Raw genomic sequence first — 26,124 nt, 5'->3', positions numbered from 1 at the left:
GCCAGTTATAAAAGAAGTATCTTCTTTAACTTCATGGCAGAGATGTTTATCACATTTATAATGCTTAGATATGTCTGTCTAATCACACCGAGCTCTGTATGAGTGCTGTATCATAATGGCACCTTGGTTCACAAAACAATGGGAAGCGCTGTAGTAATTAGGAATTAATCGTCTAAACTGTAATTACTTTTTCTGGCTGATAGGAAAAAGATTACTAACAAGAAATAATCTTGCTTTTATGTTATTAGTGTTTTGTATTTTATGGTACTGAGCAATCTCTTTTGTTTTTGTTCTTTTTTTCAGATAGCCTCACTTTTTGCTATATACCTGTTTGGTTACCTTGACTCAGAGAAATTTTTAAACATATTGTATACGCATATGGTAAGTTTTGTCGCAATATTTTTTGGTAATTTCCATTTGCAGATAGTTTTTTGTTTTTTTTTACACTGAAGGAAATTCAATAATAAATAGCGTTTCATGATGTGCTGTGTAAATGTACCGTGGAGATGCACATACATTATTCAGAGCAGACTCATGACGGCATTTATTTAAAGGGAATCCGACAGTTCCCCTTTTCCCCGTACACCACCAGCATTTGTCTATTCTTGTAAAATTTCCTGCCTAAGAAGCCATTTATAGTGTTTGACACACAAACAGATCTTCTTTTAACAAAAAAAAAAGTATTTTTAAAGTCCATTTTTAATTTGCTAATTAACCTGTTGACTAGTCGAATGGGCGTATGTTTCCCCAGACTAGCTGTCCCACTCTTCATGTTATCATAACTCTGTGGGCGTGATAACATGATTTACAACAGCCGGTGTCATTGTGCCTCTGAAGCCGGGTGTACGCTTCCTGGCCTCACAGGCACACTGCATATGTCCCAATGCAAAGAAGAAGCCTGTCATCACTGGAAGAGCCGAAGATCAATCTTCCTCTTTTCAGGAACTTGCAGGAGGGGACATCAGACTTTGCATTTATGGTGCTCTTATCACTGATTTTAATATTATATTATTCCCATTCAATTCTCTGTATTACACTTTTAAATACAATTGTGATTTTATTATTGTAAATTTATATTTATGTATAACAAAAATAGTTTTCTTTGTTTTTGTATGTACTAGCACTGTAGCTATAGTATTGCACGCTTTATAATTTTCCTCTTCACGTAATGATTTATTTCCCTGGTTTGGACCCAACTTGTGCACTGTGACGCATTGTGCCACCGCACGGCCCTCCGCCTTTTTATGGGGTCTGCACATGCCCAGTTACGCTCATACTCATCCTTGCTTCTAATCATGCGCAGACTACCTTGATGTGGTTGATGCGCACAATACAGTGCACATGCGCCGAACGCTCAGATCCCATTGGCCTCTTTGCCATCATGTGATCATAACAAACAGGATATTTAAGGACCTGTGGTAGAGGGGAGCAAATTATGTGTTGCACAGGCTGGGAGACTTGAGGCACTTTGTCTTTCGGTTGCATGGCAACGAAGGATGCTGCCTTACCTGGTGAAAGCCAATGGTGGAACTGTGTGCACCCTGCTGTATAGGTGAGCATCGAGTGGCTCCATGGACATGACTGGAAGGGATGCATCACCTGAGCTTAATCATTAGTATTGCTATACCCTTGCTATAGTTCCCTGACTTTCCCTTTATTTTTCTTATTAAATACTGCGCCGCTAGTTTTAGTTTATTCCTGTTACCGGACATTGTCTGCATCACCAAACACCAGCTAATCCTGTGACAGCAGTCTATGAAGGGCTCTGTCAAAGCCCCCCTCCCTTTAGGGAGTGGGTGAACAATATCTCGGTCTTCAAAGACTTACCTAGCAGTGGTGGCTTGCGCCAAGTACATCTGTGAGTGCGCTATTGCTGGTCCGATGTGTGTCATAACAAGATTGGTCTATCCAGTGCAACAACAAACCCGCAGGACCCTATAAACTTGTTATTTGTGTTCCTGTTCATTGCTTTATACCCAGAAAAGGCTGTTTATGTTCATCCTTTTGAAGTGGTTTATGAAGACTGAATAAACCAGCCGATATTTAAATGGAAACTGTTCCTGTCTCTACTTCCAACGTGCAGCCAAGTGAGTTGCATTATTATACGCTCCATGATTTCCCTTCTGAAGTGGTTAAATCGTAACATGCCATTTTTACGTTGCTATGCAGTATGTTAATTTTTTCCCCAGCAGTTTTGCGGCACTATTTCAGGCGGGTTATAGGTGGAATCAGCTTGAAAATCTGTTGTGTGCACAAACCCTAAATCTTCAAACGACTTTACAACTTTCTATACTAATAACATTTCAGAATCACTCACTGATCATGTCGCTTTCTAATATAAACTGCCAAAATCAATTCATAACAAATGGACTGTTCACTGCTAATAGCAAAAAGAAAACAGTCTCGATGCCGTCAGCGCCACATCCAAATGTAATCTAGGCTCAAATTGATGTTACCATTTCTTTTCAGTAATACTTATTGACTATTTTTTGCTATAGTTTAACATATCGACTCAACTTAGCTGCTACCTGATTTGTCTGCTTCAAGCATCATTTTTCTTGGATTCAGTTTGTATTATGAGTCTTTGTATCTGTAAATGTTTCATGTGGATTATATAGATCTGTAAAGAGGGACGTGCAGAAGATGTCCATGAAACATTAACCTCACAGTTGCTAAGAGATGTAAACTGTATGAGCTGAATTGTTGATCTGGGCAGTGAGTTATAAAGGATGTCATCACTAATAATTGACCAGAAGTGAATTCCATCCCACCATGTGATGACTCATGTTTTTCATGTAATCATTGAGCAACCTTGGGGGAGAGTTTATCCTTAACTGTTTGCTAGATTTAAGGCATAAGGCTATGTGCGCACGTTGCGTATTTGCATGCTGTTACGCTGCGATCTGCACCGCAGCTTAACTGTATGCGTCCCCAGCACAATCTATGAAGATTGTGCATGAGACGTGCGCACGTGGCGTATTAGGACGCAGCGACTCGGCTGCTGCCCGAAGCGTGCGTTCTAAGAAGTGACATGTCACTTCTTTCGTGCGCTTTGCATGCTATCTATAGGGAGAGGCAGCATGCAGAGCGCACGTTCTCTGCCGGCACCATGAGCTTCAGAACGGAGCTTTTCAGCTGCGCTCTGAAGCGGACCTTTTGTGTGCGGTGCAGAGCGCACACGTGCGCGCACAGCCTTAAGAGTCCAAAAATGTTTGTGCTGTTGCTGATTTTGTGTTTTCCCCCTGATGGCCTCCAAATAAATTTTGCCGCATCTCACTCCAGGTCGTGAAAGTGTACAAGACGGCCATAAAAAGACGTTGGGGGAATGTTTGTCATTGTCTAAAGGTTTTCTAGTCTTTAGAGTCAGAAAAGTTTAGCACAAAAGTTGATTTTTTGTTTTTCTGCCGACCCATTCTCCTCTTTTGGCATATTTTCTTCCACCTGGCTTTTTGCCCACAACTGTCATATCAAAACCAGCATTTTTTTTACATTTTCCCCTTTTTGTGTATAACTTTTTTTTATTAGAAAGTGTCATGCTTCTAGTCTAATAAACATTTTTTTAATGATTCTTATTGTATCACCTTGTAATTAATGATATTTGAATTACACAGTAGCTAATTAACGTCTCACCTGAACATATTGTGGTAAGAGAACGTTGATTTTTGAAGTCTTTTTGTTCCAGAATTTTCTGTGCACTTCTCTTTTGAAGTGAGAACGCATTTTAATTGCTATAATATTTCATTTCATTCAGCAATGCTATAATCTTGCTTGTTCAAACCAAATTGACTTTATTGATTAGCTTAACGTTCTCATTCCTATTCAGCGGATTTTGAGTCATAGTAAAGTGAGGGCTATATTTATTCTCTGCAATGCTGAATAAACTTCAAATGTCATGAGTAATAGGAATTACGGTATAACATTTGCTGGAACAATATACTTTACACCAAGACGACTGTTTCATTACTTTTGTTCCTTGAATTTGTTTCTAAAGTAAATGTACAAATGTCAAAGGCCTTTTACCCAGCCAAATAAGTTCTCCTGCTTTGCACTGATGAGGCGCAAACAACCCAAAACGTGTGTCTGCAAACTAGGGATTTTGCTTTGGCTTCTTATCCTAAGTCATGTTGCAAGGCCTTTTACTCTTTACATTTTTATAATTATGGCATGCAGTTAAAGCCCAGGAGGGAACTACAGACCTTTCTATTTCTACTAACGGAGTGCTGGAACATGTTGTTGAAGCTACAGTTAATGTTTTATATATCTAGTCTACAAATCCCTTTTATGAGAGATCCCATGTACCTAGTTAAATCCATGTGAGAAAGGGATTTGGCTCACATCTCTTTGGAAGAGTAGGAAGATATTTTGCAGTCACTTGGGAAGGTTTTGATTTATGTGGCACAAAGGAGATCACAGCTATTTTTTCACATGGCTACTTCACAGGTTGAGGTCTTTGATCAGAAGATTGTTGTCCTGTCCCCAATGTAGGTAGGGAGATGCAGATTTGGTCCATATGTTTTGGTCATGTCCCCGTTTGGTTGGGTTATTTGCCAATGTTGGTAATTTAGTTACATTTTTAATATTCAAAGAGGTATCTACTGGGATTGTGTAGGAGACCTTGAAGGTGCAATTTCAGAACAGTTAGCATTATCCAAATTTGGTACCAAACCAGGAAAACTATAGCTAGGCAGTGACTGGCAAATGTTCCTTCTTCAATAGAGGAAGTACTTCAGTTTTTAAATATCACTATGGCAAGAGATGTGCATTTTAACTTAAAGGGAAGGTGTCGTGTCCAAAAAAAATTTGGGGCACGAAAACAAATGTAAAGTATTAATTGTTTTAATGTTTTGTTTAAATATTATTATTTGTTTTTAATTGAGCAAAATATAAAAAAAAATTAAAAAGTTTGATATTTTCCACTCTTAAACACTAGGGGGAGCAGCTGCTGAAATCCTACAGAAATCCCACTGTAGAAAAAGCCTGGATTACAGCTGCAGTAAAGTGGGCAGAATCTGCTCTCCTATGTGTGATATCACACCTCCCCCTCCCAATCTGGGTGTTTACAACAGATAAGAGAGAATGAAATGTAGGGACACAGTGCAGAGCCATTTTGTTGGTGACCACAAATGTCTAAAGTGTCACCAAGGACAGCTGCATCGTGCTCCCCACATAGCGCTCTGCACGCCTCGGTCCAGTAATGCTCTGCCGCATGCACGCCTACCCGCAATGTTATGCGACATGCACGCCCGCAATGCTCTGCCACACAGACACACGCAGTGTGTGTGTGTGTGTGTACACTGTGTATATACTGTGTGTCTGTGACTGAGCACCCAGCATGAGGGCAGCGGAGCCAGCATGTGTATATACTATATACCATGTACTGTGTGTATATCTATATACTGTGTGTATATACTATATACCGTATAAACACTGTGTATATTCTATGTGTGTGACCGAGCAGCATGAGGGGAGGTGAAGCCAGCGTGTGTATATACTATATACCATATACTGTGTGTGTATACTATATACCGTGTGTACAGTGTGTATATACTGTGTGTGTGACTGAGCAGCATGAGGGAGGCAGAGCCAGCGGGTGTATATACTATATACCATATACTATGTGTATATACTATATTCTGTGTGTATATACTATATACCGTGTGTACACTGTGTATATATTGTGTGTGACCAAGCAGCATGAAGGAGGCGGAGCCAGTGTGTGTATATACTATATACCATATACTGTGTGTATATACTATATACCGTGTGTACAGTGGGACCGAGCAGCATGAGGGAGGCGGAGCCAGCGTGTGTATATAATATATACCGTGTATTGAGTGTATATACTATATACTGTGTATATACTATATACCGTGTGTACACTGTGTATATATTGTGTATGACCAAGCAGCATGGAGGCGGAGCCAGCGTGTGTATATACTTTATACCATATACTGTGTGTATGTACTATATACCGTGTGTACAGTGTGTATACTGTGTGACCGAGGAGCATGAGGGAGGCGGAGCCAGGGTGTGTATATACTATATACCGTGTATTGTGTGTATATACTATATACCGTGTGAACACTGTGTATACTGTACTGTTTGTGTCCGAGCAGCATGACTTTGCAATGCTCTGCATGCACGACCACCCGAAATGCTCTGCCGCACGCCCGAAATGCTCTGCTGCACACTCACCCACAATGCTCTGCCACGCACGCACACACAATGCTCTGCCACGCACACACACACAATGCTCTGCCACACGCACGCATAATGCACTGCCAGGCACACACACAAAATGCTCTGACCCATGCACGCACACACAATGCTCTGGCACGCACGCACACACGATGCTCTGGCACGCCAGCACACACGATGCTCTGGCACGCACGCACACACGATGCTCTGGCACGCACGCACACACGATGCTCTGGCACGCACGCACACACGATGCTCTGGCACGCACGCACACACGATGCTCTGGCACGCACGCACACACGATGCTCTGCCAGGCACGCACACACGATGCTCTGCCAGGCACGCACACACGATGCTCTGCCAGGCACGCACACACGATGCTCTGCCAGGCACGCACACACGATGCTCTGCCAGGCACGCACACACGATGCTCTGCCAGGCACGCACACACGATGCTCTGCCAGGCACGCACACACGATGCTCTGCCAGGCACGCACACACAATGCTCTGCCACGCACGCACACAATGCTCTGCCACATGCATGCACAAAATGCTCTGCCACATGCATGCACAAAATGCTCTGCCACATGCACGCACAAAATGCTCTACCAAATGCACGTACAAAATGCTCTGCCAAATGCACGCACAAAATGCTCTGCCACACGCACGCCCAAACTGCTCTACCATATGCACGCACACACAATGCTCTGCCATGCATGCACAGTGCTCTGCCACGCACGCACACACAAAATGCTCTGCCACACGCACGCACAAAATGCTCTGCCACACGCACGCACAAAATGCTCTGCCACATGCACGCGCACAAAATGCTCTGCCACATGCACGCACACAAAATGCTCTGCCACACGCGCACACACAAGCACACCCGCTGCGGCCGGGGTAGGGAGGGGGGCCGTACACTACTCACACAGGCCGACAGGTGACAGGCCATGGGGGAGAGTGTGGAGGTGTTGTTGGAGACTGTAGCATCGGCGTCGGGGGGGGGGGGAGGGGTTCCGGTACACCACTCCCATGGGCCGAACGGATGACAGGGGGAAAAGTTCAGCACACAGCATGACCTCTGTGAGCTGCAGAAAGATGTCTCTGATCTCCTCCCTCTGCTGTGATCTAGATAGCCCAGGGGGGCGCGTCCAAGTCACAGCAGGGAGCTCTCCTGTAATAAGCCTAGGGGTCGGAGCCCGACTATCAGAGTGAATGCACAGAGGGCTGCCATAAAGGAGGTGAGTAACTGTTGTTACACACAGCAAATCCAGCATGGCAGCCCCCAGTGCCTCCAGTAAAATTAGAATGAAATAAAAACTAAATAAGCAGTAATTTTAATTTTGTATTAAAAATATTTGATATCATAATCACTATTTTTAATACAAAAATAAAAAACCGCGATACATTCCCTTTAAGATTCTCTAGGAGTTGATATTCTATGGTGATATACCTTTTGGGATCCCTTGTAGACTGAACCCTCGGGGGCAGGGTCCTCTCTCCTCCTGTACTAGTCTGTACATTGTATTGTTCATGATTATTGTACTTGATTTTTATGTATACTGTTTTCACATGGAATAAATGCAGTTATAATAATTAATAATTGTATATTCTTATTGATTAGATACACTGTGTACTGTCTGCGAGCACTATACTAAAAAGTATGGCAAGTTAATGTAGTTGTGTATTATTATTATTATTTCCATATAAGAATTTAGAACTTGAATAATCAATATATATATTTTATGTGCTAATGATTTACTTTTTTGTGGGTTTATGTGAATTTGGAGTTTTCTGTTATTCATAATTATACTTGGTAGAAAAAACGTCTATAAAACTGTCAGCTGGTGTTGCAAAAATCAAGCCATTACCCAGCTCATCGAAAGATCAAAAATGTTATAGACCCCGATAATGACAGCACAAACCACAATATTTTTTATTATATATATTTTATTTTTTTTACATGTACAAATTTCTGATTTATTTTTTTTCCACTTAAATAGGAAAAAAAATATACAAATTTGATATTACTGTAGTGGTACTGACCTAGAGAATCATGAGTCATGATTCAGAGTAATGTTTACCACATTAAGTATACCATAAAAACAAAACTTTTTCCTAATTTTTCTGCACTTGGATTTTTTTTCCAGTTTACATTCAGAACGGCAGCAAGACCTAGTCGACTACATATTTATATGGCCAAAAATTGTGCACACTGTGAAAGAGCACACTGTGACTCCATCTACATCACTATAGCATATGCCCGAATCCCGTTTTGTGGGTGTCCAGACATAAGCCCCGATGGAGCCACTAAAAACCCTATTTGAACATACCCTTATTCAAGCATATGCATAGTTTGGTCTATACATGTCTGTGGGGCATGGCCAGACATATTTTTGGTACATGTGCAGCGGCACAGGGGCCGCAGTCGTCAGGGGGCCCAATGCCACCTCCAAAGCTGGTGAAATTGTGCAATATGATGAGCGATTGGAATGCAAAGGTCCCATATATTGTCCTTGCACAGAGCCCCTTTTCGGTCTGTGTCCAGCAGTGCTATGGGGATACAGAAATGGCTATTTATGATAATTTGGTTAAACGGTTATGCAAAAATAAAAATTATTTTTTTTATTTTTTTTTTTTTTAGGTTTCACTGGGAATATGTTTCATATTGATGTTTGGAAATTCCATGCTTTTGACATCTTATTATGCATCTTCACTCGTAGTTATTTGTGTAAGTAGATTTTTATTTATTGTTTTGTATTTTGTATGTATATAATATATATTTGTGTGTATGTGTATACGTATATATGTGTGTGTGTGTGTATATATATAATATATATATATATATATATAATGTATGTATATATATTGTGTTTAGTATGTATATAATATATATTTGTATATGCACATAATAAAGTGTTGCACTGTATAAGGCTTGCTAACCAAAGCTACAAGTATTGCCAGTAGGATCAACTATAGCCATGTAAGAAAGGAAGCCAATAACTGAGTTTATTCTATATGGTCAACCTTTTCAAGGAAGACTTTGAACTGGATTTGATCATTTAAAGGGGTATTCCCATCTCCACGATCCTATTCCAATATGTAGTTGATGAAATAATAATGATATTAGCAAACACCTCCAGTTAGAAATGTAGTATAGTTCTCCTGATTAACTATGTTGCTTACCTCATGTGCAGGGCATTGCATCATCTAAAGTATTCACGGTTATGACTACTTGGAACTAACTGTCCCTATATGAGTAGTCGTGATCATGGATACCTAAGCTTCTGCAATGCCCTGCACATGATGTAAGTGATCTAGCTAATCAGGAAAGCTATACAACATTCCTATTTTTCTTTTTTCTATGCCCAGAGTAATAAAGATGCAAATGTTCTCTTCAGTCAAGTGGGCGTATACCTAAGAACTTCTTTATGGACGTTTGCTTTTTCTCTTCTGACACCGGCCAATCAAAACGCCCATAGAGCAGGTCAACACTACAGCCTGGCTGACGGTGTTCTCCTTAGACGAGTTTTGTCTCTCTGACAATGCTGAGAATTTTGCAGTCGTCGCATCCCTGCCTATGGGATTGCCGGAGCACAGGAGGAAAGCAACACAATGCATTGCCTGTGTCGGGTGCGGCACTCTGGTTCCTTTGTTTTTCTGGCTACTAGTACTATAGGGAAAAAGCAAACACCCACAGAGACGTTTTATGGTATTCACCCTCTTAGTTGAAGGGAAAGTTTGCACCTTTATGACAAGTGAAGTCTTCTATTAATGTATAAATACATCCTTTAGAATAGATATTCTGTAACGGTATATTCAGTATATATTGTAATAACTGGAAACATAAAGTAAATGACAAATACAAAATTACTTTGATGTCTTATGTCAACAATTACAGATATTCTTAAAGCTGAAGTGTAAGGTCACCTATACTACTTTTATATGTGGGCAATAAAATAAGAGCCTCAAGGTCCATTACACTGCAAAATCATTGTGATCAAGAATTGCGAGGAACATTTTTTCCCCTATGATTGTGCAGTTTGAATTGACCTTTTCCTTTCCCTAAAGGATCATTGTTCTTGGTAGCACAGGACATGATGCTGAGAACAATGGCAGCGTACACGCACAGAAGTTACCCATTGTCCAATGTGCTTATGAAGCTATAATACGACAGTAGCTGATCGGTGGTTGGCTGGTACTGCGTCAGATAATGTAGATGGATCTTCATAGCTGCAGGAGAAATACGTCAGATTAGGATGCAGAGGACAGCGTTTATCAATACCCATCCTTAAAGAGGTGGTTCACCCCTTTTCATTATTGGCCACATCAATTTTATGTTAAGAAACAAGGTTTCTCTGAAATACCTTGTGTTGCCAATAGTGCCTGTGAGCGGTGCTATTGCGGATCACTCATCCCCATCGCTTGTCCCCCCCCCAGCTCCATGACCTCTGATGTCCCGTGATGTTGACTGACATCACCGCGGCCAGCCCCAGTTTCCGTGAGTGACTGGGCTGTGGGCGGAGTTTCCCCGCTCGTCACAGCCTTGCATCGCTCCTGCTTGCACACTCTGCAGTGAGGGAGGGACCAGGGAGGTGCTGCGCTGTGACACTGGACTGTGCTGAGTGATGAAACGCCACCCACAGCGCAGTCACTCAGGGAGACTGCGGCCCACCTCAGTTGAGGTGACCTCACCGAACAAGTGATGGGGTGGGCGGACCGCAATAGCGGCGCTCACAGGCACTATTGGCAACACAAAAGGTATTTGAGAGAAACATTGTTTCACAACATAATATCGATGTGGTCAGTAAGGAAAAGGGGTGAACCACCCCTATAAGAACTCTTAAAAGTTCATGTTTTCAGGGTGTGCTTCATGTTGCATATGTGATATAGTTATTGTCCAAGGCTCATAAATTGCCACAGGTGTTCCTTAAAGTGACAATCGGGGTATTTTGTTTTCTACTATGTGGCTAAGCACTTATTGGCAGGTCGTTGCTAGCTACCTGTCTGTTCTGCCTTACGCCAAGCTCTCACAGCAGTTACAGAACTGCTCCTAGCGGTGGTTTTCCAACTACCTATCACGTTGACAAAGCAGTTCCTTCTCTTCCGTTCTGCTGTCGATGAGGCGCCTCTGCTGACGTGAAGTTGATAGACAGCTAACTCCCTGCTTTCTAACTCAGCGCAGGTGTGATCAATATAGTGAGCTAATTCTACTAGTGATACTGATACACAGTGCAGGCACTCAAAGGGAGAGTCTCTTGCAGAGTTCTTTCACTGCTAATGCCCCAGCTAATGCAATGTAAATCACACTAAGGCTGCTTTCACACTATGTTTTTTTAACATGCGTCCTGAACGTTTTTTTAGCGCAAAAACGGATCCAGTGCAAATGCGTTTTCATTTCAATGCATTTGCAATGGACTCGCGTCAACATGCGTTCACCTGCATGTTCATTTGCGTGCGTTATAGTGAGGATCCAGCGACTTGCAGTTTTTTAACTTTTTTTCAAAAATGGTACTTGTACCGTTTTTGAGCTGCGTCCAAATACTGCAAATTGCTGGATCCTGACCATACTGCATGCAAACGTATGTGAACACTGGCATGCTGATTGACAGGATCCTGTTTGCTCTACTGAGCATGCCCAGAAACCAGCCTGGTGTGATCAATCTCTCTCTCACCCTCCCTCTCTCCCCCTCCCTCTCTCCCCCTCTCTCTCCTCTCTCTCCCCCGCCTGAGAGCTGCAGAGGCTCGTAACCAAGGTAAACATCGGGTAACTTGCTTGGATACCCGATGTTTACCTTGGTTACGTGTGCAGGGAGCCCGGCTCCTAGCAGATGCTCGTAACCAAGGTAAATATCGGGTATCCAAGCAAGTTACCCGATGTTTACCTTAGTTACGAGCCTCCGCAGCTGTCAGATGCCGGCTCCCAGTCACGTTCAGTTCCCCTCACTCCCGATCACATGACTCCAATGCCCGCCCATAATCTTCAAGTGACAGGATCCTGCAAAATAACACTGGCGTTTGCATGCGTTTTTCTTTGTAAAAACAGGATCCGCTTTTACAGCAAAAAATGTTCATGACGCATGCTAAAAAAACGTAGTGTGAAAGCAGCCTAACTCAACCTGCTTGTGTTGAGTCTGGTAGCAATGGCCCCATGAAGCAAAGGAACAGCTCTATCATGTCCAGGATAGCTCTTTAAAGCATGACCTGTTTGGGGTATTTTAGGATTGGATTGGAAAAACACTTGCATAACACATTTGACAGGTCAGGGAGGGAAGTCCTATGCCTGTATGATTTGTGAGTTTACTCTTACCTTCTGCTTTCACAGGTTATTACACGGAGCAGAAACTTTCTGCAACTTGAAATGATGGCAATAATAAATTGGGTATGTCTTTTTTTTTTAGGTCATTTTATTATTTGTGTGACTTCAAGGCTGATAAAGGGAATCTGTCACCAGGTTTTTGACACCTAATCAGAGAGACACATACACTGAACATGGACAGCTGCCAATCAGTGATGTGGACAGTGTTATAGATAGCTTAGTATTCAGAAAACTGCTGGATCTGCAGCAGAGAAAATGGTGATTTTATCAAAATGACAGCAAGCTGCAGCTCAGTAAGTGACACATGGCTGAAATCAGGGTCTCTGCCCCTACATTGCTCCTCTGAGATGTCGTAACAAAAATTTACTGACAGATTCCCTTTAATATATATTGGGACACACATGCACACCTGTATAATTAGCCTATGTTTAATACACAATAATATTCTCATACACTATGTGCGCAAAAGTATTGGCAATATTTTACCAGGTTTTTGCCACCTAATCGGAGAGCAGCACAATGTACAGCAGGGGTTCCTAACATGTGGCTCAGGAGCCACATGTGACTCGCGGGCCCGTGATGTGTGGCTCGCGGTTATCTGCAGGGTTGGTTCATAAGTCTAGCAAACCTCTTTGAAGAGCAGGTCTCCAGATGGGAACTTTTGTGAGTAGCCCCACACAGAAGAGCAAATCTGAATGGGTGTGAGGTTGGAACCCCTGGATTTTGGCATACTGCCTTGGTAGGATTTCTGTGGGGAAGCTTTGGCTGTCATTAAAATGAGGGCTCTGTGTGTCACTACTGAGAGTTTGGGAGGAGCTGGATGTGGCTCGCGACTCTGAGCGCTAAATGTGGCTTAAAAAGGTCAGAAGGGTTGGGGGACCATTGTTCAGATTGGATGAACACAATTTGACTGAAAGTGGGCCATAACAAAACTGAGGGTCTTTTGCTGGAGGTCAGGCCTAAGAGCAAGATGAAAACCTTGAACCCAAACACCTATCTGTGGTACACATAACTTATCAAAATTCAGACCAGGTACACAATTTAGGAGTGGTTATTCCCTCATAGCCTTCCGACTGGAGCACTGTTTGTGGGTGTCCCAGACAAAGCAATACAAAAGTCTACAGCAAGGTTCATAACCAGTCAACCTCAACAATGTCCAATAACACGAACACAACACACACTGTACTGGCTGCCCGTAACATGGAGAATAATTCTTAAAATCTGCTTTATATAATAAGCTGTGTACAACTTAGACCCCAGCTATTTAAAGGGGTTTTGGATAGACCTAATAATCTTTGCTCACTAATCAAATCATATAGCATAAATAACCTCTCCATACCCAGGATGTACGACATTTTTTTTTTTACACAGCCCCCACTCTCTAGAACCTGTGACGTGGATCAATCAGTGAAATATCATTTCTGGCCAAAATTAAATCATGACTAAAGACGTACTAATGACATTATTGATACTAATGATATTAATGACAAATTACACACTCACGCTCTACATCGGATATTACACCATATATGACTCATTTACTTTCCAAATGTGCTTTGAGTCCATTGCAAGAAAAGTGTTTGTTGTTAAAAAGAAAAAATATATAGTTTGAGCTGTCGCATCCATTAAAGTTTGATTTAGTAAAATATAAAATTAACCATCCCGTATGCTAAAGACCGTAAACAGGAAAAAAAAATTTGCTTTTTTTTTGTCGCCTCAGCTCTTCATCAGCTCCATTAATGAAAAAAATCTTAATCTTATGGGTCTCCAAAATTGGTGACGCAAACATTTTTTTCTTACAAAATTCTATGTTTTATTTTTAATTGTGTGAATAGAAAAAGAATGATTCAAATTTGATATTGCCATAGTCACATTGACCTAGAGAGTAGTGATGGGCAGACCCAGACTGTTAAACTCTGGTTCTGCGCGGTTTCAAAGGTGCCCAGGTGCCGGACCCAGTGCCGGGGTTCCGGGTGTTTGATCCAGATCAGGCACTCAAGAAATTATAAAAAAAGAAAAATAAGAATTCATAAGCTTCATACTTATCAAGGCTCCATCGTGGCTGTACGCATCTCCCGTGGCCTCCCTGAGCCGCTCATCATTGCTTCTACATATGCACAGCTTTCCCTGCCTTCCTCGCCCACAGATGCATCCCCAGACTATGTGACAGCGTCTGCCTGCAACTAATCACAGGCTCTGTCTGCAGGTCAGAATCATGATTCATTAATTGGGAGAGCTCAGGATGAGCAGAGGGGGGGACATGGTGTGTACAGCTCATCCTTAGCCTCCTGCTTAGTGAATCATTAACCAGGAGGGCTCAGGATGAGTAGAGGAGGAGATCTCGCGGGCGCAGCTCATTCTGAGTTTGCTGCTTCATGATTCATGAACTAAGAGGGCTCAGGATAAGCAGAGGAGGAGACATCGCGGGTGCAGCTCATCCTGAGTTGCATTTTGAATAGTCATGTTTCCAGGTAATTTGTACCACAGAATGAAGGCTGTAAACAATACCCCAAAAACCAACCTTTTCATCCCACATTGTAATGTAAAATGAATGGTGTCATTAAAAACTGCAGCTTGTACTGCAAAAAAAAACAAACCTTCATGTCTAGGTCGATCAGTTCATGACATTTCTTCCCTCCTTAATATTCCACCATCAACCTTGAGTAGTATTATTGAAAAGTTGAAGCATATAGGAACCACAGCAACTGAACCACAAAGTGACGGACCATGAAAAGTTACTTGAGGTCGCTGAAATGTACCTAAATGTCACCAACACTGACACTGCAACGCTCTACTGACTAATTGCTGAATGCCAAACCTACTCTAGCATTAACACCAGGACATGGACATGGGTTTTCAAGGCCAAGCAGCTGCATGCCACTCTTGCATCACCACGCACAATGCCATGTGTTGGATGGAGTGGTGTAAAGCAGCTGCCACTGGGCTCTGGAGCAATGGAAATCTGTTTCGTGAAGTGACCCATCACACTTTTCTATCTGGCTGTTTGATGGAAGAGTCTGGATTTGCCACCAGGGGAACGTTACCTGCTTGACTGCACTGTGTCAACTGTATAGTTTAGTGGAGGAGGGATAATGCCATGGGGTTATTTTTCAGTGGGTAAACCTATGTGTTCTGGTGAAGGGAAACCTTAAAAGGTTTGGCCACCACTTTTTTTTTTTTTTGCTGATGGCCTATTTTTAGGATAGGACATAGATATCTTATCAACAGGTGTGCCAGGTATCAGATACTGATGGCCTATCGCGAGGAGTTAGGCTATGTGCGCACTAGAAAGTGCATTTTTCTTGAGAAAAAAACGGACCCCCTGAAAGAATCCCTCACCCGCGGTAAAAACCGTGGTAAAACCGCACCCGCGTTTATGCTGCGATTTGCCGCGGTTTTGCCGCGGATTTTCCGCAAGTTGGTCCCCGCAGTTTTCACCATTATCTATGGCAGAAACCGCAGGTACCTGCGGAAAAGAAGGGACATGCTCATTTTCTCAAGAAATTTTCTCGAAATTCTGCAGAAAGAATGTTCTTGAGAAAAAAAATGCAGTGTGCGCACAGCTATTTTTTTTCCCATTAATTTTGCTGGGAAATGTCTGCAGAAAGGTTACAAACATTTCTCAAGAAATTTCTGCAGCAAAACCGCGGGTAAAAACGTAGTGTGCGCACAAGGCCTTATACAGGAGGACTACATGGCATAAGAAAACTAGTCCTTCAGTGATAATGATGACACTGATTTTATTTAGGCTATGTGCGCACAGTGCGTTTTTCGCAGCGTTTTTGCGCGTTTTTCGGGTGCGTTTTTGGCCTCAAAACTGCATGACTTTACTTCCCCAAAGTCTGAGTTTTCATTTTTGCTGTTCGCACACAACTTTTTTTTTAAGCTGCGTTTTTGAGCTTAAAAAAAAATGGACATATCAATTCTTTCCTGCGTTTATCTGCGTTTTCCCCCATGCAATGCATTGGAAAAACGCAGAGATCAAAATCGCATCAAAACGCAGCCAAAAACGCACCAAATCGCGGTAAAAACGCATGCGTTTTTTGCCGCGTTTTTTTGACACGGGTGTGTTTTTGTGCGTTTTTAGCTGCCAAAAACACACAAAAACGCAGCGTCAAAAAACGCAGCGTGTGCACATAGCTTAAAACTGTAAAAAGAAGCCTAATAAGTGATAGTGACCAATCACTGTAATCAGAGTTTAGCCCCTGCATTATGCTGCTCGCAAATTACATAGCAAAAATCTGCTGATAGATTCCCTTTAATAAAATTACCTTTTTCTTTTTCTCTGATACCAATATACTAACATTTTGTATGTTAATTACTTTTCTTGATGTTATATTATGTGAATGCAGTATATCATGATTAACTGGCATCAAAATGAAATATTAAGACATAAAGATTAAATTATACAAATTCCTGGAGTTGGTGAATTTTTGGTTGCCTCAAATATGGTTGTATGAAATATTATCTTGATGATTATCAATGAACAAAAACGATCTTCAGGCAATGCTTTCCCAAACATAAATAATCAGGCCAGTAAGTAAAGCTGCCATTGTACTGTGGACATTCGAGCATGGTTTTCTTATAGTTTGTATTTTCAGATGCTGCAGGTATTGATCTGGATACTGGGGACTGTCGCTTTGAAAGCACTGACCTCCACGATACTCGGCGTTAAAGATGATGTGAGTAAGCTGATGATACGTCTGACATTATTCAGGCTCCAACTGCTTAGAAACACAGAAAACTATTTGACCATATGTCAAGGCATGATTCATGTGACTAGAAAGCTAAATGCAATATATTAGTCTCTTTTGTTTTCTGCTAAACTTTTTCCCATATTACTTTTTCCCTTATATGAAGTTGGCTGATGAGTCCCTGAGTTACCTTATTCTAGTAAACAAAATGTATTCTTCAGTGGCTTCTGATATAGCTCACATCAACAATCTTCTTGGTTATTTTGTGATAAATATCCTCTGTCACGTATTGCTGCAGTCTTTTCTTGAAAATATTGGTGTAATTTTTATTTTATAAATCAATGGCACACATGAAAATAAGCAACTTTGTAATGTATCTTATAAGACTAATTTGCATCTTTCTCTGCCAGAAGTAATCACTGAATACAGATTTTACCTCAGAATTGGGAATTTTGATAAATTAATGAAGACTTTTCCATTACTGAGATAAGAGATGGCAGCTGTTACTAATGAGATTCTGATGACTTCAGGAGGAAGGAGCTGTAGGCAGAGGAAGGAGCTGTAGGCAGAGGAAGGAGCTGTAGGCAGAGGGAGGAGCTGTAGGCAGAGGGAGGAGCTGTAGGCAGAGGGAGGAGCTGTAGGCAGAGGGAGGAGCTGTAGGCAGAGGGAGGAGCTGTAGGCAGAGGGAGGAGCTGTAGGCAGAGCTCTGCCCCTCCTCCTCTTCTATCTACATAGAATCTTATCAGTAACAGCTGCCGTCTCCTATCTCAGTACTGGGAAAGGCTTCACTGAATACAGATTTTTTTTCTCAGAATTGGGAATTTTGATTATTCTGGCAGAGGAAGAAACAGATTTCTCTTATAAGATATATTATAAAGTTGCTTATTTTCATGTGTACTATTGATTTATGAAATAAAAATTAAAGTTCGTTGTTTGTAAGAATTAATGATGGTTGAGCGTGCTCGTCACTGCTCATTAATTGATCGAGCAATCAGGTTGCTCCTTTGCAAATCGAGTACCGAGCAGGCAACTTGAAGATTCTCAAACTCAGATGCATGATTCGAGTAACGGGCTGTGGTGAGCATGCTCTCCCATCACAAAAGGGGAACAATACAAATACAGTGTAGACAATTACATAAAAAATAAAAGGGATAAACATGAAGCCTACTAAACTCGTGCCATAGATGTGACGTCCGAATTTATGGAGGGAGAGGCTCCAGTAGAAAATGGTAAACAAACGGGCAGCACAACCACTTAGGTATGCCCTCCAGTACTGACATAGGTGAAAAATGGGCTTCTGATTTTTATGACTGAAGTTAGCCCACCCATCTGGGACCTCATTTTACGATACCTTGTGGGCTGTACCGAGAGGTTAAAAAAAATTGTTAATTCTTTTTTTTCCCATATCTTTGCCCCTGGCCACATAGGTGAGAGATATTAGCGCCATATTTTATATCTCGATTTTTCATTCGCATACATACCAAACACAACACATCTAGCATGATTTTATTGGCCCACAACATTTGTCAGGATACCAGTGACCGCCTAGCAAAGCCAAACGTTGCTCCGCGTTCAGCGCTTCACTGGGATTCCGGCAATATGCTTTTCATTTTTCTAGCATTAACGTGGCACCTAAAAACTGGGTTAATAGCTTTTCTACTTAAAAGAACAAAGGAACGTTTTTGTGTGCACAGATTTCCCCCAGCTCCTCCATCCCCCTGGTCGTAAATATCAAAACTCTCAAGCCGATCAGATAGGGTCGTCATGGCAATATGTGCTAGTTCTCGGGTGGGGGTGGTATAAGGGACCTTAAGGCTATGTGCCCATGGGACAATGTACCCGCGGAATTTGCTGCACTTTTACCGCAGCTTTTCCCCGGTATCTGCAGCTATCCATTGCTGTGGTATATCCTTGTTGCGGTAAACCTGTGGAAACAGTGCCGATTTCATGCAGAATTCCTTCGGAATTCCCGCCCTGTATCTCCATAGTGGAAGAGTGGGAATTCCGCAGATATTTCCGCATGAATATTTGACATGCAGTTACGTGCGGCAGCGGGAAATCCGCAGCATTTTCCGCAGCCGCACATACAGCAGCATTGATACAGCAGTGCCCAAATCCCATAGGGTAACATGTAAAGTGTCTGTACTTGCTAGAACCTGTGAATTTATCTAGAAAATCCAGATAAATCCACGGGTTTTCCACGGCAAATTCCACGGGTACTTTGTCCCGTGGGCACATAGCCTTAGATTTCTAACATGACACTATAGTTTAACATGTTGATTCAGAAGAAAGCAAGAAACCTAATCAGCCAGATTCTGACTGACCCATATTCAACAAATGGCAAACCGATTAGTTCACTAGATCACTGTTCCATCACAGAATCCCATTACCTTTTAAAATTTTATTTATCAAGGAATGCATCCAGTCCCTACTTGAACTTTTGCAATGAATCAACCATTACAACATTATGTAGTAGAGAGTTCTATATTCTCACTGTTGTTTCAGAAAAAAAAATCATTGCTCTCTGTGATGACGATTAGACCTTCTGTTCACTCAACTTTGAGGATGGCACCTTTTTCACCATTGCAGGCCTATGTGTAAAAAGATTTTTAGATATACGTAGTTCTGTACTTTCCATTCATATATTTGTATATTGTAATAAGATTGCCCCTAAGCCTTTAATTTCCCAAACTAAATATCCCAAAGTTTGATTACCGGTCTTTGTAATGCCTCCTCAAATTTCCGTCCCTTATTTCTCCTCTGCTCTAGTTCAGCTATGTCATTCTTAGCATCCTGCATACAGTTTTGGGCTCCTGCTTAAAAGTGTGGACTGACTTGTGAATGGTATAGAGGAGCAAAAGTTTGTTCTACTGATGAGCATCAGTTTCCATTTCTTGACCCAATCCTCCAAATTCCTTGATTATATTAAATGATTCCATTCTGTGTTCATTACGTTGCAGATTTTACTTACATTTGCATATTTTGAAATTCTATTAAGTATATTCACTACAAGGTCATTAATAAATATACTAAAATGAAGAGGGCCCAATACTGACCCCTGCAGTTGAGACACACAATGCAGTCAAAGTGCATACGAGTCTAATATGGCATTCAATTTTCCTAGGGTTAAGCCGCAGTACGCGATACATTCACATTCTCAAGCGTGAGGACCTCAGTAAAGCTTCCATTACCCTTTCATTTTCTGATGATGGTTTTCTTAATCACAAGTTTGCTCTCTTGAATAGTACATTAATGCATTATTCATATACTATTTTGTGATGAGCATATACGCATGATTACCTCATAATCTGTATTCAGAACTTCACATATCTTCCAAATGTATCTCGCCTTATCATTTCATTTTACGTTCTCAGACAGCTATGCAATTAATGGCTCGGTATCAATACAAATACATCTTATTACTTGACTGCCTTAATGTTGTTATATCCGTTTTGTGGATACAATAGCTCAGGTTTATTGACATTCATTAATTCTCAATTATTCTCATTGTAGTCATCCGTCTTTGAGAATGAATTTTTCCTAATGAACAATAATATACTTCTCTCTGTTAGAATCTCCTCTGACATATATACGTAGTTAATAACCTGTTTTACATATATCACACATTTACAATAAGTATCTGTAGAGAATCCTGAATAAAGAGTATTTCTAGTCTATTGTTATTCCTAAAGAATCAGGTAACTGCATTGTATTAAGTCTTGCATTAAAAATGTCTTGGCTTATGTTATAATTTTCCCTATGAGAAGGATGTTTGCTTATAGCTGGCAAGGAGTAAAATAAAAATCTGCTCTAATACATCCCACTTCCATCAATCACAGGATCAGCCTAAATAATGGAGGCTCTTCTCACTGTCTTCGTTTTAGAGAGAGGAAAAAATATTGTATGCCTTCAGCTGCTATATCTGTGATATCTATTAACCTCTTGCACATTACCTATAGTCTGTAATTATCAGACTGAATAAGCTCTGAGTATCACTTAGTACACTGGGTGATTGCCAGGTGCACTGTACGGGCTAAAACTGCTAGGTTTTAGCCCACCTTAAATGTAAGCACTAAAGCTATATTTTCACTTCTAACTGGGGCGTCCTTGACAGTAATAATATGTTACAAGGAAGAATAGTAATGTAAAAAGTAAATGCAAGTTAAGTGCCCCCAAGGAGGTGTTGAGACCTTATGACAGGTAAGAAAATAAAATAAAAATAATGCTAAAATAAAAAAAATACACAATGAAACATGTTTGAGATGTCCATGAAAAATTGCACTGAAAATTATATTCCAAAGGGGGTGAACCGCTCAAAGAGGATGGCTAGTGTGCCTATTATCTAGTGGAACTAAAAGTCTAAGCTGATTAAGAGTTGGTCTTCTAAAAGTAGTGGATTTAAAAGTGGTGGTCTTCTAAAAGCGGTGGTCTTCTAAAAGCAGTGGTCTTCTAAAAGCGGTGGTCTTCTAAAAGTAGTGGTCTTCTAAAAGTGGTGGATTTATAAGTGCTGATCTTCTAAAAGTAGTGGTCTTCTAAAAGTAGTGGTCTTATAAGGCGTTTTTATTGTATTTTTTAAATTAAAACTGGCTTTGCAAACCCACTGATGATCACTGGACACTTCAGTATTTCATATTTTTTCTCTAGAACAATCACATTCATGGATGGGACCAAATCAGCCCTAGCAAAAATCATTCTTCTATGTAATTGAGGGGATCTCAGGCTGGGCATATCGCTTTGTGACTATGACCTAATGGGACTTAAGGAAAGAAAGGGCTCAATGAGACAGCCCCTTTTAGTACAGATAAAATATCCCAGTATTATAATGGTCAAATAATAATGGACACACACTATTAAGATTTTCTCTAACGTAAGGGCACCAAATGTCAACTACGTTAAAATTACATGAACTTAGTGCACAGACTTCGTTCTGACCGTGTTTTGGCAGATGCCACATCAGCAGTGACATTTCTAGAGAACCAGTAATGTTAATGGAATTTGTCATTTTACTCTCATTCTGGAATCTGCTAACAGCATTAACTCTCTCTATTGCTAACTTTTTTTTTCCAGGCACATATCTTTAATATTCTCAAGTCAAAGTTTACAAGTTACAAGGATTTTGACACATTGATGTATACCTGTGCACCTGAATTTGACTTTATGGAAAATGAGGTATGGATTCATAGGTGTTTTGTCAGAAGTCATTATCTGTTCCTTAAGCCCTAGACAAGCAGTATTGTAGGACATTGTGTTAGGCAGAGTCGGAGCCGCAGCTGTCAAATGTGGAAAGAATTTTGTCTCTTATTTTTAGTTGATACTGTGTGTACGCCTTAATGATCAGCTCTCAGAGGTCTTGTCCTATTACATTTTTGCCACTAAAATGTTATATTTCCACATCTGAATGTTATAAAATTATGTGACTCACATGTGGGTTTAAAATACTCACTACAGCCTTAGATTAATTCCTTAAGCTGTGATGTTTCCAATATGGGGTCACTTGTGTGGTGTTCTGATCCAGTACCTCAGGGCTCGGCTAATGGAGCCTACAAACTATAACGGAATCTGCCTTCTGAAAACCAAGTTGCACTCCTTCTCTTCTGATCCCTGACATGAGCTCATACAGTAGTGTGCAAGCACTTATAAGGTACGGCCTCATTCAGTAAAAATTGCATAACAAATTGTCCTGTCCAATTTCTAAAGTTTCCCTTTGTGTTAATTAAAATTTGAGGCTAAAGTGAAATTTTAACGGATAAACCCTACGTTTTAACGGCCCAATCTTATAAAATTCTGTTTAGTTTATGGGTTAAAAATGTCTCACCACACCAATAGATGGGGTTTGGTTTGTCAAATGGGGTCATGTGGGTGGCTGCATATTTGGTACTTCAGGGGCACACTGTGCCCAAATTTGCGTTCCAAGAATTAGATTGAGTGGTTTGCTTTCCAAGTTTTGCGATGTGGCCAAGCATTAGTTTTTGACCACATATGGGGTATTGCTGTGTTCAGGAAAAATTGCATAAATTATGGGGTCTAGTTTCTCCTATTATTCATTGTCAAAATGACAAGTTTGGGACTAAAACAACATTTTAGCAGAAAAAACGTAACTTTTGTTTTCACATCCACATTTTGCAAAGTTATTTGAGACACCTGTGGGTTCAAAATGCTCAACACACCCCTGCAAGAATAAAGTAAAGTTCCAACAATGCACTGCTATTTGATTGACAGGTACAACAGGATGGGAATATGTGGGTCAGATCTTGCTATCTATTCCTGCCCCTGTCTGCCTGCGCCAGAATTAACATCTATGACGGTGACATGGCGAAGAAGGCTAGGCAGGCAGATAGCAAAACCCGACCACCATATTCCCTTTCTGTTGCACCTGTCAATCAAATTGCCGTGCGCTGCTGGAAGTTTACTTGCACATATAAAACATCCAATCTCTGTCAAAAGGTATGGTTACATTTAGCATCCTAGCATCAGTATAGCACTAGCTTTACTTTATATATGAAAATCCTGCTGGTTGGTTCCCTTTAACCCCTTAACGACCCTTGACGTACTGGGTACGTCATGGTGACATGGTGCTAAACGACACATGACGTACCCAGTACGTCATGGCGAAATCGTGGCCCCGGAGCCCCCATGAGAGCGATCGGTGTAATCAAATAGTAGATTCGGGAAGGAGGGGACCTCTGCCTGACCTCAGGAGGGGTGGTGCTTCCTCCCTGAACCTGCAGAGGCTGTGATTGGCTGATGAACGCCGCTCAGCCAATTACAGTCACTGTAATGTTCCAGCCATTGAAAATGGCTGGAACATTGAAATCCAGCCCTGATCAGAGCAGCTGTAGCTCTGATCATTGGCTGGAGCTGGGTGATCGGTGCTTCACCCGCCCCCCAGCTTTGATTGGAGAGACCGGCCTTGTGACTGATCTCTACAATCACCGCGGATCTGGTGCCGGTGACCTGTGTCCGTCCCTGAAAGCTGAGGAGAGCGGTCGCCCATCGGTAAGTTATAGCCCCCCGATCCACCACTGTCCCCGCCCCGCCACTGTTTTCAATCGCCCCGCCGCTGGCCCCGATCCGCCACTGTCACCGCCGCTGTCCCCAATTACTCCGCCGCTGGCCCCGATCGCCACCGCCAGCCACGCCGTTGTCCCCGCCACCGCCAGCCACGCCGCTCACCCCGCCGCTGTCCCCGATCGCCAGCCACGCCGCTCATCCCGCCGCTGTCCCCGATCGCCACCGCCAGCCACGCCACTGTCCCCGCCACTGTCCCCGCCAGCCACGCCGCTGTACCCGATCACCCCGCCGCTGTCCCAGATTGCCACCGCAAGGCACGCCGCTGTACCCGATCACTCTGCCGCTGTCCCCGATTGCCACCGCAAGGCATGCCGCTGTCCCCGCCAAGCCCGCCACTGTCCACTCCGCCACCGCCAGCCACGCCGCTGTCCCCGCCGCTGTCGCACCCACCTTTTTCAGCCGCCGCTGCCCCCGAATCGGCCGCCACTGTTACCAATCTTCCGCCTCCTCCATCGGCTGCCCCTTCTCCATCCGCCACTACACCTCCCCCCCCTCCTCCTCCATGAGCTGCAAGCTGCCCCCCCTCCATGTGCTGCCTCCCCCCTCCATGTGCTGCCTCCCCCCCTCAATGTGCTGCCTCCCCCCCTCCATGTGCTGCCTCCCCCCCTCATGTGCCATCGCTCTCTCCCATAAGACTCTGCTACCCTCCCCGATCTGCTGCCTGCTCTCTCCAATCTTCATCTACTACCCCCTCCCACCCTCCTCAATCTGTTGCCTCCTTAATCTGCTGCCTCTTCTGTTTGCTGTGATCCTGATGCCTAGATCCATCCTGTAAGGTAGCTATCCCCAATCTCACCCCCCATCCTCTGCCGCTCCTCCATTCGCTGCGCCCCTTCCCATCCTCTGCCGCTCATCCATCCGCTGCGCCCTTTCCCATCCTCTGCCACTCCTCTATCCGCTGCGCCCTTTTCCATCCTCTGCCGCTCCTCCATCCACTGCGCCCTTTCCCATCTTCCATCCGCTGCGCCCTTTCTCATCTGCCGCCCTTTCTCATCTGCCGCCGCGCCCTCTCGCATCTTATTATCCAGCGCAGTTGCTTGCTTCCAGACTGGAGCGGATGATGTGATGTGAGACTCGTGCATTGCTCTCACGTTTGGCACTGGTCTTAGTGGCAGGCACTCATATTTTTTTATTCTTTCTTTTTTTTTTTTTTTTTTTTTTTTTTTACTGACGTCCGTATTTTTTATTTTGCCAAACTAATTTTTTGTATATGGGGGGGGGGGGGTCTAGTTTCCAACATGGGGTCACATGTGGGGGAGCTCCATTGTTTTGGCAGCTCAGGGGGTTCTCCAAACGCAACATGGCGTCCGCTAATCATTCCAACCAATTTTACTGTGAAATGGCGCTCCTTCTCTTCTGAGCCCCGCTGTGCGCCCAAACAATTGATTTCCACCAGATATGAGGTATCGTCTTACTCAGGAGAAATTGCACAATACGTTTTATGGTGCATTTTTTCCTGATACCCTTGTGAAAAAAAGCTAGCTATTTGAAAAAACAAATTTGTGGTTAAAAAAAAATATATATATTTTTACGGCTGAACATTACAAACTTTTGTGAAGCCTCCAGGGGTTCAAAGTGCTCACTAAACAGCTAGATAAATTCCATGAGGGCTCAAGTTTCCAAAATGGGGTCACTTGTGGGGGAGCTCCATTGTTTAGGCATCTCAGGGAGTCTTCAAACCCAACATGACGTCCGCTAATGAGAGCAGCTAATTTTGCACTCAAAAATTCAAATGGCGCTCCTTGCCTTCCGAGTCCGAAATTTCCACCACATATGAGGTATCTGCGTACTCAGGAGAAAATGGACAATACATTTTATGGTGCATTTTTTCCTGATACCCTT

General features: G+C 42.4%; 1 protein-coding gene across 2 annotated transcripts in view; it reads left to right on the top strand.

The window, feature by feature from the left end:
• DPY19L1 (dpy-19 like C-mannosyltransferase 1) overlaps positions 1 to 26,124 on the top strand; it is a 210,427-nt gene that overhangs the window by 119,162 nt on the left and 65,141 nt on the right. For both annotated transcript variants that reach the window (XM_075315108.1, XM_075315107.1), the window contains 5 exons: positions 304 to 381; positions 8,843 to 8,929; positions 12,524 to 12,580; positions 17,119 to 17,199; positions 22,279 to 22,380. In XM_075315108.1, coding sequence (XP_075171223.1) covers positions 304 to 381; positions 8,843 to 8,929; positions 12,524 to 12,580; positions 17,119 to 17,199; positions 22,279 to 22,380 — 405 coding nt within the window. The remainder of the gene's footprint in view (positions 1 to 303; positions 382 to 8,842; positions 8,930 to 12,523; positions 12,581 to 17,118; positions 17,200 to 22,278; positions 22,381 to 26,124) is intronic.

The sequence above is a fragment of the Anomaloglossus baeobatrachus genome, chromosome 6 (assembly GCF_048569485.1).
Source record: "Anomaloglossus baeobatrachus isolate aAnoBae1 chromosome 6, aAnoBae1.hap1, whole genome shotgun sequence".
In the NCBI taxonomy this organism is placed as follows: Eukaryota; Metazoa; Chordata; class Amphibia; order Anura; family Aromobatidae; genus Anomaloglossus; species Anomaloglossus baeobatrachus.
This window is presented reverse-complemented; position numbering and strand designations above follow the sequence as displayed.